Genomic DNA, 14,123 nt, shown 5'->3' with positions numbered 1-14,123 from the left:
TATTATTAGCATTTGATAACTGTCAGGAAAGGGGAGAGAGTCAGTTTGCTTTAACAATGTGACCGCAGTTAGGCTGAGCAAATTCAGCAACCAAGTGTAGTTGGGCAACACAAATTGAAATCTATTGGCTTAAAAAAAAAAAAACAACATGAACTTTTGGGATAGGGAGGAGGGGGTAGAGCCGAGAAAATTTAGGGTAGAGAGGTTGAATATGATGAAGACACATTGCATTAAATTCTCAATAAATTGAATTGAAAAATAAAATTTGTGGGAAGTCATTTATATGTCTAATTTAAACTCTATTAGGTGTTTGGGTTCTCATGTGGTACCTATAGGTGCAAAACAGAGGTGAATCCAGCAAGATGTTGGACCCTGCATAAGCAAAAAGTCGTAATGAGATTGATGACTTTTTCATATAAATCTTAAGCAGTGGTCTCAAATCCAAACAGACAAGGAGACCAAAATGATAGCATGAGGGCACTGATGTCTGTGAAGACAGTAAATGCAGGGAACACATCCAAAACAGAGGTAATGTCACCAGACATACTATGTGCAGAAATTGGTTTTTTTTTGGGGGGGGGATTGAGATAGGGTTTCTCTGTATTGTTTTGGAGCCTGTCCTGGAACTAGCTCTCTAGACCAGACTGGCCTCGAACTCACAGAGATCTGCCTGTCTCTGCTGAGATTAAAGGCATGTGCCACAAATGCCCGGCTATGTGCAAAAATTGTATACAGAAGTAGAAACTAATTCCAGTGAACCAATTCTAGCTATTTTGATGAAGAGATGAGCACTGTTAAATATTGTTACAAATCTTTATGTTGAGAGATCTTCAAGTTATTGGCCATCATTTTTTAGATTTCCTTTAAGCTAATTTACAGATACTGTTTAACTGACAGCTCTAAGAGGACTGCTTTGAGTCCCCTTGGTTTGAGGAGACAGAGAGCAAACAGTCCTTTGGTGTATAGAAGGGACAGTCATCGAGTCATCCTAGATACTTTAAGCAGTTCACAGGGGCTTCTTAAATCTTAATGTCCAACCTCAAAGGACACTGCCATCAAGGCCAATGGTAAAACCACAACCTTCCCCTTCAGCGAGCCTCAAATCTAATCACTGCTGTTCTAATTTGCAGCCAAAAAATCTCAGCAATGCTGGTGCATTTACACAAATAAACTATCTCTTGGCTGTGCTGATCTCAGCATAGTTGTCCCCTATGAGTTGTGAAACAAAAAGTAGTATCTCAAGTTTGTCACTCCTGCCAGAACTCTTGATGGCAAAAAGGCTGTACCCATTGAAAGTTTACAGTTGGTTCCTATGTGAGGCTTATGACTGAGTTACAAAGAAGGTTTGGAAGCCATGCATATGCCTGGCAATGGCTGATGTAATTACAATCTCTATATGTCAGGTAATAATTTTTATGGAAATGAAAATTGGGTCTTCACTTTGTTCTTTCATTAATATGAAAGGCTAAATTCTGTTTGCTGTCCTCACTCGTCTGGCTTTGTAGTGTTAGTCTCAATAAACATTTACCACCAATGATGTCTTCTTACTCCTGCTGTTCTTCAGAGGTGTGACAGGCTGAATATGTTGTTTGTGTAGGGTGCAATAAAGTGGAGATTCCAACTGCAGCGCAGGCCACACATTTGAATGAGTAACTAGAAAAAGTCACACAGCTGAGACTGGAAAAGACAGCAGACATCCAAGTCAAGATCCGGTACACTGGGAGAGCTCATTATAGCTGCCAGGGATTAAGAAACAGCATTCTTAGTACACAGTCCTTCTTAGGAATAACCTGTTTCTTCCAAGCAGATCCAAGCTCCCAATACTTCAAGGACTTCCTTAAATGGTGCCATCAGTTTTGAAGCATGGATTCAAACACTGATGGAATGGGAAAACTTTTATTCCAATCATATTAGTAAAAGCAACTGGGCTAAGATGAGTTGAGGGGGAAGTGATGGCAATGAACACAGAACAATAGAGGGATTTACGGAGAACAGCAGCATGTCAGCAAGAGTATGAGGAAGTTACATTTTGTTGCTGTGGTAAAATACCATGACCAATCCGACTTATGGAAGGTATTGTTTATTCTGGCTAATGATTCCAGGGGGAGCTTGCATAAAAGAGTTAGAAGATAAAGGGGAGAGAAGGATAACAACAGAAAACCAAAACAGGAGGCCACACAGGAAGCAAAGAGGGAGAAATCCAACTGGAGTGATGCTACAAACTCTCATCAACGATCCGCTATCCATGTATTCCATAGTCTCCACAAAGCAACACCAATGAGGAACCAAACAAACACATGCTGCTTCAGGCATCTATCAGTCAAACAACAAGACACCTTCCTCTTTTCTCGATAGGCCTGTGGGCATCTATGACACAAAATACATTCTGTGCACCCTTAGAAGTCTCAACACAGTTCAAAATTCTCTCTTGAGACTCAAGGCAATTTCTTTTTGTTGTTGTTGTTGTTTTTCAAGACAGGGTTTCTCTGTTAGTTTGGAGGCTGTTCTGGATCTCGCTCTAGGCTGGCCTTGAACTCACAGAATTAAAGGCGTGCGCCACCAACGCCCGGCTCCTCAAGGCAATTTCTTAACTACAATCCCCTATAGTAGCAAAGCAAAAACAAAAACAAACAAACAAACTCTCATATTAGTGCTTCCAAAACAGACTGATAGAGAATATGCATTTCAATCCCAACAGTTAGGAATGGGGCATGGTGAGGAAATACTGTTTCAAATCAAGAAAGAAGCTAAGCTGTGATGTCCCCAAAGCCTGTAGCTCCAAATTTAGTTTGAGGAATTTAGGATCAATGGACTTAGAACACTACATGCCTCCAATTTTCTTCCCCAAAACATACAACTTTCTCTATGGTTGCTGTTAAAAGTCCCTCATTCCTTCTAAAACCATCTTGAGCCACTTTGCTCTCAGCCCTACATTTCTCCAGGTTCTGAGTGGACCATTGCAATCTGCTTACAGCATTCAGTTGTTTTTTTTCTAAAACAAAGTCCCAAGGTCTTCCACATTCCTCCAAAAAACAATGTAGTCAGAGGTTTCACAGCAATGTTGCATTGTTTGGTAACAATTTACATATTAGTTACTTTCCTGTTGCTATGGCAACACCCTAACTAAAACAAACTTACAGAAGGAAAAGTTCATAGGCATATATAGACACTTGGACTGCTCCTCAGGGAAGCAGAGTTATCACATCTTCAAAAGCAACAGGAAGCAGAGAGAGCCAACTATAACTGGACAAGGATTTTAATATCAAATTCCTCTTAAGTGAAACATCCCCCGCACCCCCCCAAAAGGTTGAACCATCCAATCTTCCCCAAGAGGCAATTGCAAGTACATAAGGATTTTAATATCAAAGTCCTCTTAAGTGAAGCACCTCCCCCCAAAGGTTAAACCATCCAATCTTCCTCAAATGGTATAAGCAGCTGGGCACCAAGTGCTCAAGTTCCTGAGGCAGTAGGGGACATTGCTCATTCAAACCAATAATTTTCCATTTTAACAAACACTGATCATGAGCAGAACAGTTTTCTAGGTCTGTATCTTGTGAAGTGAATTACTGAAAATCGGAGAGTTCTGGGAACTGAAGGCTTACATGTTGATCAGAAGTAATGATGTCTTCTTTGTACCTTCTGCCCTAACATCCTCAAAGAACACTTAACTGACCAGACAGCAAATGATAAGCCACTACGTTTTCTGTTTCTTCCTAACTGCAAAAGATTGATGTTCCGAATTTTTCTCAGAAAATTAATGGTGAATTATTCCAGTTTCCACTCAATGCTTTTTTCATAAATAAACCTATTTTTAATTAATTTTTTCATTTATTTTACATACCAACCACAGTTTCCCCTCTCTCCTCTCCTCTTGTTTTTCCACTCCCATCTAACCCCTCATCCACTCCTCCTCCATCTCCTCCATCTCCCCCTACCATGGGCTTGAACAAAGCATGGCACATCAAGTTGAGGCAGGACCAAGTCTCCCCCCACCCCCGACATACACACACACACACATACACACACAAGGCTGGGCTTGTAATTGAGGTAATCAAACATAATGAACAGGTTCCCAAAAGCCAGCTAAGCACAACAGGGACACTGCTAGGAGCCTCACAGACAGACTACACAATTGTCACAAACATGCAGAGGGTCTAGGTCAGTCCCATGCAGGCTCCCTATACTGAGAAGACAACCTCCACTTGTGGAATATTTTATGAATACATTGACTTCATTTGTGAAGGATAATTGCATATAAATCCTTTAATGAATAGGGCTGAGTTCATTAAATAGCCAGGTGATATTTGTAAATCTTCCTAACATATTTCCACATCATCATTTCAGTTAATTTGTGAGCAATATGACAAAGATGGCAAAGATTTCTGGACTGATTATAGCATTGTGTTTCTCTTCCTAAAGACACTTCAGTGGGTATCCTTGAAATCCTGATTGACTCTGTCTTGCACAATGCACATTGATAATTTATAATCAACTTTACTTTTTGTAGAAGAATCCAGATTTCCTGAAGCCCAGTGAGACCCATAAACCTCTCTGAAAGACTCCAACACATGAGACCTTGATATTCTCTGGATACTGTGTCATTGTCATTATTCAGAGATCGTGAGTTTATAAGAGACACTCCAAACACTGTCTCTTTGGAGACACAGACAGGAAACTCACCATCAGCTTTGGGAATGGAGCTATCAAAAAAAGAAAAAACAAGTTCTGGAAAAGTTCTTGACTCCCCAAGCTAGAGCTGTCATTGCCCCTTGCAGAAGTGAAAACTGCAGTTCAGAGGGGAGGTGACGTCACGGACACAGACCTTTATCTCACAGTTGAGATGCCTCCATCATAATGGTGCTGGATTTCCAGATGTTACAAAGTGCACACTGAACAGAAGGTTCTGCACAGGGAAGGAGTCGGGTGAGTAGTTTGCCTTTAGTCTGGGAAGAAGAACCAGATAGGAAGGGAAGTCTCCATAAGTGCCCAAATCTGGGAAAGGGATTCAGAAGCTGGAAAAATTTAAACTGCTAATACAGTCTTGGGATTCTATGAGTGTCTTGCAGTTTAATTTCTTCCCAAAATCTTGATCTATTACCAATTGTTTGACTTAATCAAGGGATAGGTAAATGTTAGCGTTTAAATATGAATTAGTAATAATAATAATAATTTAATTTCTTCTCTTGGTGTGTATGCATGTGTATGCATCCGTGGGCAGGTATTCAGGCATTCAGGAGCAGACTCTGTGTGTGTGTGTGTGTGTGTGTGTGTGTGTGTGTGTGTGTGTGTGACAGAGAGAGAGATAAAGACAGAGAGAGAGAGAGAGAGAGACAGACAGACAGACAGACAGAGACAGATAGAGAGAGACAGAGAGAGCAAGCTTAGTTCTTCTTCAGAACCTTTTTACATTGACAGTTTTTCATATACTATTTTTTTAGACAAAGGCTCTAATTCTAGGCTGGCTAGTCAGTGAGCCCCATGGATCTTGCTGAGACCTCCAATCCAGTACTCGGATGACAGACATGTGCCACTACAGACAACCCTCACATATGCAAAGCAAGGACTTTGCCAACTGAGCCATTTCCCTAACCTAGTAATAACTTTTTAGGCTACATTATTGTACCAGGCATTATGTGTATAATATCTAAGAATCAATATACTGTCTAAGACTCCATCCCAGAAATCCAGTCAGCAGTCAGACTTACATTACAAAGTGAGACCCTTTGTGAAATCCTTCACCGAATAAATAGAAATATGAAATTAAGAATTAGCCTTATACAACCCTATATTGTGTCACTGATAATTGTGTCCTGTTGGGGTTTTGGTGAGGGGTGGGGGTATGGGGGTGTACGTACGGATGTATGTTAACCTGTGAGACTGGAAAGCTGTTCATCTGTGCTATGGTTTGCCCAAGTGGAATCATAATGTATAAATCTTACTTTTTCTTTGCATTTGTTTTGTGTGAAAATCTTGGTCTTTCAATTACATCGCTGCAGAGCACAGCACCGTGTGAAAATCAGCTGAGTATGGAAACTCTTAAAGGACACGTGGGCATGTCTAATGTTAAGAGGTGTAATTTACATGTATGTGAATTGTGAACAAGTGTGGGGTGGTTGACACGTGTTTTTGTGTGTGTTTTGTTGTGCACTTTCTCACATTCCAGAATGCTCCCTTCAGTGTGATCACAATGTCTGTGTGTGTGTGTGAGATGCTTGCTGTGTCTATATCCGTACAAAGGATTGATGTTTTCTTCAGTTTTTACTTTACATATCTGCTACTGAACTGTGACATAAGACAGTGGATCTCATCAGAAAATCGGACATTCATCGTTTGTTTGTTCCTTATTGAGAGTGCTCATTTTTCAGGGACTTGTGTTGAAATCATCCACATACTGACCTTCTGTTGTCTGTTTAGTAAGAGTTTTCCACTCAGAATACTTCCTGAGTGAGTGTCCATCTCCCCCAGCTCCTTCTCCGTATGAACAAGCCTGCATGCCTACACCTGTGTCTTTCTATGAAATTTGATGAGATCTGTGCGTAAAATTTCAAGTGTCACTTTGTGATTAGTGACTATATGATCAGTTTGTTTTCACTGTGTAAGAATAAGAGGAATGTGGTCACTGTTGTGGGGAAACAGTTTCATTTTTTTTTAGGTTTAAATTTCAGGTGAGATACTCAGGGTTTTCTTTCCTGCTGAAGAGCTTTTATTAAAGTCTCTTTATCCCCACTGTGACTTGTAATTAGCAGGACATTATGGAATTAAGACGTGAACAATCTTTTCATTTCTATTCACTGGTCACTGCTTCTCCCAGGGCACTTGGCATTTATCAGCATCATCATCATCATCATCTTCATCATTATTATTCCCTCATATTTTACAGCCTAAGTGCACTTTCCCCTCCCTCTCCTCCCAAACTCCCCACCCCATCTCCCCTCCCCTGCAGAACCATGGCTCCTCCATCTCCCCTCAGAAAAGATCAGGCCTCCCAGGGACATCAACCCAATATGGCATAATACACTACAATAAGACCAGATACATGCAATCACATCAAGGATGGGAGAGGCAAACCATCAGGAGAAAAGGGGTTCCAATAGTAGACATTAAAGTCAGCAACCACCCCTGATCCCACTGTTAGGAATCCCACAAGAACACCAAACTGCTCAACCATGACATGTTTTCAGAGGACCTACGTCAGACCCCTACCAGCCATACTCTTAATTCTGACTTGTCTAAGGAAGGTTTCTGAAAGACTTCAGCAATAACAGTAACAAGATATTTTTGTCAAAATATTTCTGAGGAATGCCCTTGCTACGTTGCCCACAATAGCCTTGCAAGCTTGAGCATGTGTAATTCTTTTATACCACCACCAACGACCACAACAAAAAGCTACAAAAGTTCAAGTCACCGTTTTGATCAGAGAATTTATTGTTTGCCACAATTTAGGTGGAAAAGTGCTAAATGACAGAATGGACCTCCAGGATTTGGCAGTAGGAACAGTGTTCTTGCTTCAGAGCACAGTTGGAATTGTGGTAAATTTATCTCTCCTTTCCTGCTACTTCATCCGTTACTATGTTGAACAGACATTAAAGACCACAGACTTGATTCTGACACACCTGCTCATGGCCAATTCCTTGATTATTCTTTCTAAAGGAATTCTAGAGACAGTAAGGGCTTTGGGGATGAAAGGGTTCTTCAGCGATTTTGGCTGCAAACTTCTCTTGTATATTCAAAGACTAGGCAGGAGCATGTCCATTGGCACCACCTGTCTCTTGAGTGTTTTCCAAGCCATCACCATCAGCCCGAGTGACTCCTGTTGGAACTGTCTTAAATTCAAGGCTCCAAAGCACATTGGCCTCTTCACTTCCCTCTGCTGGATGCTCTACATGTCAGTAAATATGATTTTCCCTGTGTATATGTCCTCCAAGGGGCACAGCAATAACCTCACATGTAAGAGTGATATGAAATACTGCTCCACTGCAGGTCATGATGGCCTCACAAGCTCATTATACATAGCGTTTTTTGTTCTCCCTGAAACTTTGCTTTCTGTCCTCATTATCTGGTCCAGCAGCTCCATGGTTGTCATTCTGTACAGGCACAAGCAACAGGTTCAACACATCCGGAGCACCAGTGTTTCCTCCAGAATGTCCCCTGAGTCCAGAGCCACCCAGAGCATCCTGGTCCTGGTGCTCACTTTTCTGGGTTTTTATGCCCTCTCCTCCATCTTACAAGGCTGTGTTGCTCTCATACATAATCCTGGCTGGTGGCTGATGAACATCACAGGCATCATTTCTATGTGTTTTCCTACTGTGAGCCCCTTTGTTGTGAGCCCTGATGCCACTGTGCCAAGACTGTGCTATTCCTGAGTAAGGAATCCAAAAATCCCACAACGGCTTCATAAGTATGAAGACTGTATGGTCTCTCACTCACAGCATCTAAAATTTTGCATTCTGTCTGTCTTTCGAAACATCAACATACATCGAACTCCGTCATCACTTGTCTTCCTGAGGGACTCTACACTAGGCATTTTGGATTTAACTCTTGTTGAAACTAGCACTTGAAGTAGCATAGTAGAAGTGAATGCACCAGGTCATTCTAGTGTGAGTAAATAGTGCTCTATTCACAGAAATGTTAAGAGCTGGTGCTTAACGCAAATTAAATGGGTTGAGCTTTAATTCCTTAGTGTCAGTTTCCAGAGAGGAGATGACCAAGCTTACATGTATCAGAAAACTTTTCCAGAAGCAAGCACAGTGAAGGATAGTGGTGGAGGTTGCTGGGAGATAACTTTTTAAAATTAATCCATCATGTATGTTTTTTACTTTTGTGGGTTTTCCTTCCTGCTGTCTTTGTTATAACTAAAAAAAAAATAAGTTTGCTGGAAGACTAGTTCAATGTCATTTCTGAAGTGTGAAACAAAATTCTTCTGCTTTTCCAGTGGATAGGGCTCACATTTCTCTCTGAGGAAATGGTTGAGATAAGTTGCTAGCGCTTATCTTTGTAAAATTGGTTTTCACTGGTGATCTTCAGATGAAGTGTACACTCAATTGCATGTACCCACCACCAACATTGGAAACATCAAGGAAACAATTAGTCACCATAAGGGTGTCTGTGTTAACCTGGTGTTTCCTGAGTTGTTTCTCTCACAAACATATTATGCTTACAGCCAATGTATGATGATGATGACTTCCAAAATGATCTCAAACTTTCATGGAATTTGAAAACAATTTCAGCTATTATCCCAAATGCCCATGTCTCTAAAAATTTTGAGTTAACCCTCTGCAGGTCAGGGTCAGTGTACGTCTTTAGGCTAGGCAGTCTTCTTTAAAAAAATAAAAATATTTATTATGTGTGTATACAGTGTTCTGTCTGTATGTTTGCTTGCAGGCCAGAAGAGGGAATCAGATCTCATTATAGATGGCTGTGAGCCACCATGTGGTCCTGGGAATTTCACTCGGTACCTCAGGTAGAGCAGTCTCCAGCTATCTCTCTGAGCTATCTCTCCAGCCCGGTTAATTGTTTATTTTTAATTTAATTGAATTGGGGGGGTGGTTGCAAGGACAGAGGACAGCTATGAAATGATAGGAAGATGAATGGGATTGGGACGCAGGATGTGAAATCCACAAAAAATCATTAAAAAGTCTAAAAGAAAGTCCTATACTCTATGTAAAATCACATAGGCTTGTCAAGATTCAACAACTGAAGGTATTTCTTTTTTATACTTTATTTTTTATTTGAATTAGAAACAAGACTGTTTTACATGTCAATCCCAGTTCCCACTCCCTCCCCTCCTTCCCTACCCCCCCCCCAACTAATACCCTAGCTATCACATATCCTTTCTGCTCCCCACGGAGGGAGAGGCCTTCCATAGGGGGTCATCAGAATCTATCATATCCTTTGGGATAGGGCCTTAGCCCACCCCTATGTGTCTTGGCTCAGGGACTATCCCTCTGTGTGGAATGGGCTCCCAAAGTCCACACCTATGCTAGGGATAAGTACTGAACTACTACAGGAGGTCCTGTAGATTTCCCAGGTCTTCTCACTGAAACCCACATTCCTGGGGTCTGGATCAGTCCCATGCTGGTGTCCCAGCTATCAGTCTGGGGGCCAAGAGCTCCCCGTTGTTCATGACAGCTGTTTCTGTGGGTTTCACCAACCTGGTCTGGACCCCTTTGCTTATCACTTGTTCCTCTCTGCAACTGGATTTCAGTTCAATTCAGTGATTAGTTGTGGGTGTCTGCTTCTACTTCCACCAGCTGCTGGATGAAGGCTATAGGATGGCATATAAGTCAGTCATCAATCTTGTTATCAGAGAAGGGCATTTAAGGTAGCCTCTCCTCTGCTGACTAGACTGTTAGCTGGTGTCATCTTTGTAGATCTGGCATTTCCCTAGTGCCTGATCTCTCTATAAACCCAAAATGTCTCCCTCTATTATGGTATCTCCTTTCTTGTTTTCTTCTATTCTTCCCCCGACTCAACCTTTCTGTTCCCTCATGTCCTCCTCACCCCTCTTCTCCCCTTCTCATTCTCCTAGCTCCCTCCCCCCTCCTCCCATGCTCCCAATTTGCTCAGGAGATCTTGTCCCTTTCCCCTTCTCCAGGGGACCATGTATGCCTCTCTTAGGGTCCTCCTTGTTTACTAGCTTCTCTGGCAGTGTGGCTGTAGGCTGGTAATCCTTTACTATATGTCTAAAATCCACATATGAGTGAGGACATAGCATGTTTGTCTTTTTGTGATTGGGTTACCTCACTCAGAATGGTTTCTTCTAGTTCCATCCAAATTTCAAGATTCCATTGTTTTTTTCTGCTGAGTAGTACTCCATTGTGTAAATGTACCACATTCTCTCTATCCATTCTACTGAAGATATTTGTTTTGCTATATCAACTTTACATCCTTTACATGTCAAGTTTCACAGAATTTAATGCCAATAACCAAACCATTAACCTGCCAGAACCCCAGTTCTCTAAATAATTGAAACATTCTGGATTGTGATCCAGATTAACTTGTTCTCTAAAGAGGATAGCCTAGGGCTGGGGAGATGGCTCAGAGGTTAAATGCACTGACTGCTCTTCCAGAGGTCCTGAGTTCAATTTCCATGGTGTCTCACAACCATCTATAATTATATAATAATCTATATAAGAGATGTATGCCTGCACCTCTTCTGTGGTGCAGGCATACATGGAGGCAGATACTATATATGTAATAAATAAATAAATCTCAAAAATAACAAATAACCGAAAAACAAAAACTAACATACAGAGAGAGACAGAGAGAGACAGAGAGAGAGAGCAACAAAAAGTCTTGGCATGAAAACTGTGGTTTATTCTTTATTCTGTATATATTTACTTGTAAGTCTGGTCTGGTTCGAGACCTCGAGCTTCTGCTAACCCTCGATACTGGGCCCTAACTGGGACTCCTCTTGGATATCGTGGTGTTGCCATGTGTCACAGAGATCTGAAGCTTTGGATCTGCAAGTCCGGCCCCTTCATGTACTCTAGTAGATCATAAATGAGGTAGATATTGGGGTGTGCCAACTCATAGCCCTGGTTCTGAGCCTAGGTAGGTGATAGCTGGGTGGGTCAGCTTGCCAGTTTTCCCTCATCAACACCATCCGAGCAAGCTCTCCAGCGTTACACTGGCTAGGTCACTCACTGCAGCAGGCCAGTTCTCCTGCTCTCACGCCCTCAGGGTCAGCTCACCTGCACCCATAGGGCCAGGGCCAGCTCTACTGTTTTGCTCAGGCAGGTTCAGGGATCACTCTCCTGAGTGCTGCAGTTAGTGAACTGCAGGGCCAGCTCTGCTGCTCTCGTGCCCCTAAGACGGGTTCTCCAGCATGCCACAGGTGTCAAGGGGCCAGGCAGGGAAGGCTTCTTTCTTTCACACATGCCACCATATAGCAGAAGAGGCAAGGGGGCGGGGTGGGGCGGGGGTGGGGCACAGCCCTCCTGCACTCACACCCTCAGGGCCAGCCTACAGGGCCAGCCTATTGTGTTGCCCAGAGAAGTTGCAGGGCCTGATCTCCATGGTGCTGCAGTTGGTGAGAGACAGAATCAGCTCTCTCACTCTCATGATCTCAGGGCTAGCTGTCCCATCCATCACTGGTGTCAAGGGATAGGGAATGGGGGAAGCCATCTCTCCCTTGCCCATTCCACCATATGGCAGAGGGGGAGGGCAGGTCTCACATATGTTCGAGAGACCAGGCCACCTGCGCCCCCCCCACCATCAACAAGGTCGGCTCTGTTGTGCTGCCCCAGCAGGGTGCAAGGCCCACTCTTGAGTGCAGCAGCCAGTGAGATGCAGGGTCGGTTCTCCCATTCTGTCTATTGCCTCTGGGACCAGCTTTCCTACCTGCAGTAGTTAGCGAGGCAAGGGGAGCATCTCTTCCTCTCCCAGGTCAACATGTGACAAACAGAATGTGGGGTTTCCATTCCCACTCATGCCTTCGGGGGCCATCTCACCCTCGCCCCCACCTACAGGGTTGAAAGACCCCCGAAGAGGCACTTTCGTAGAGGGAGACCCACACACCCAGGAATCAGCGAGGCCACGAACTGGATGCAAAAAACAAGAGGCTTTATTGGAGACGCGGGCACCCGGGGCGACTCAGCCTTTGTGTGGCTAAGCGCGCCGAGCCAAGGGAAAGGGGTCCTTATATAGGAAAAAGGCGCAAGCTAGGAGCAGGGATTCTATTGGATAATTCTAATGAGGCATTATACAGAGCTATTCCCATTGGTCAATGTATATGAGGCGCTATACAGGGTTATTCAAATGAGGCAAAGTACAGAGTTATTCAAATGAGGTGAAACACAGAGTCTTTCAAATGAGGCGAAATACAGAATCATTTCCATTGGATGGTTCAAATGAGACACAGAGCCATTCCAGATCAGCATATTCTCAAGGTCTGGTGTCTGGTACAGCAGACTCAATTCCCCCCCCTTCCTGATGGCTGACCTTGGGGGCGGAGACCTTGGGACGGAGTGTTTCTCTTCGGGCGGGGCGGGGGCTCAGGGGCAGGGCTCCAGGCCGGCTCACTCGGTGTTTGTTCTCGTGCCGACCCACCTGGTGCTCGCCCTCGTGCCGGCCCACCCGGTGCTCGTTCTCGGGCTGGCCCACCTGGTGCTCATTCTCGGGCCGGCCCACCCGGTGCTCGTTCTCGGGCCTGCCCACCTGGTGCTCGTTGCTCGGCCCCAGCCTACCTGGTGCTCGTTCTCGGGCCTGCCCATCTGGTGCTCGTTGCTCGGCCCCAGCCCCGAGGCTCGGTGCCAGGCGGGGCGGGCCGGGGGCGCGAGCCCTGCCAGGGTGAAGGCTTGGGAGGCCCCGGCAGCTTCGGGGCAGGGGGCTCAGGGGCATTTCGAGCGGGTCTTTCAGGGTCAGCTCTATTGTGCTGCCCAGGGGAGGTACAGCGCCCTCTGGCTCTCCCAAGTGCAGCAGCTGGACGGGGCAGGATCATTTCTAGAACAGAAACTGGTTTAGGTAGGTCCGAGTCTTCGCAGCCCTATCCTCATTGACTTCAGTGGTAACAGGAGCCAAGGACATCAACACAGACGGAGGCTGTGGCAGGGCTATGGACCCAGACAGCAGCCCAGACCCAGGTGGCACCATGCCCAAAGGTGGCAGGACAGGCAACTCAGATCTGTATAGTCCCAGCAGTGGAAGAGCCCTCAGACACTAACATGGCCTTAGGTGAAGGCCCAGACCCTGGTTGTCCCAGTGGCCCTTGATGGCAAAACGGGCCCTGTTTATCAACACAGGCCCTGACTATGGTTGGACCATGGGCCCTACTATACAGACAAAAGAGAGCAGGCAAACACGCACAGGACCAAGGTGTCCTCCAGATCCTCCCCAGCATCCAGAGCTATGAATATGATCCTTCTTGTCAGTGCATCTGTCTGCTTTGACACACTCTCCTGTATTGTTCAAGCTTTCATGTCTCTTGTTTATAATCCCAGCTGGTTTATGGTAAACATATCTACAGTAATATTCCTGAGATCGTGATTGCTATCAATCCGTAATTCTGGAAAATTGTTTCAAAATATTTAATTATTTTAAACAAATGTTCTACTTACATTGATGCTTTACCTGGCATTATTTTGTTCTTTTCATTCAGTTTATTTTTAAAAATGTGGAATTAG

At 44.0% G+C, this 14,123-nt stretch overlaps 1 protein-coding gene across 1 annotated transcript; it reads left to right on the top strand.

Annotated features, from left to right (window-relative positions):
• Positions 1-7,466: 7,466 nt before the first annotated feature.
• LOC100773165 (vomeronasal type-1 receptor 4-like) lies at positions 7,467-8,363 on the top strand. Its single transcript, XM_027398655.1, has one exon. The coding sequence runs from the start codon at positions 7,467-7,469 to the stop codon at positions 8,361-8,363; it is 897 nt and encodes a 298-aa protein (XP_027254456.1).
• Positions 8,364-14,123: the final 5,760 nt, after the last annotated feature.

Source organism: Cricetulus griseus, chromosome 9, assembly GCF_003668045.3.
Source record: "Cricetulus griseus strain 17A/GY chromosome 9, alternate assembly CriGri-PICRH-1.0, whole genome shotgun sequence".
NCBI classification, from domain to species: Eukaryota; Metazoa; Chordata; class Mammalia; order Rodentia; family Cricetidae; genus Cricetulus; species Cricetulus griseus.
The sequence above is the reverse complement of the archived record's forward strand: the minus strand, read 5'-3'. Positions and strand labels throughout refer to the sequence as shown.

Excerpts from the sequence above, each read along its gene's own strand:
- LOC100773165 (XM_027398655.1), top strand. The coding sequence starts at position 7,467 with ATGGACCTCCAGGATTTGGCAGTAGGAACAGTGTTCTTGCTTCAGAGC.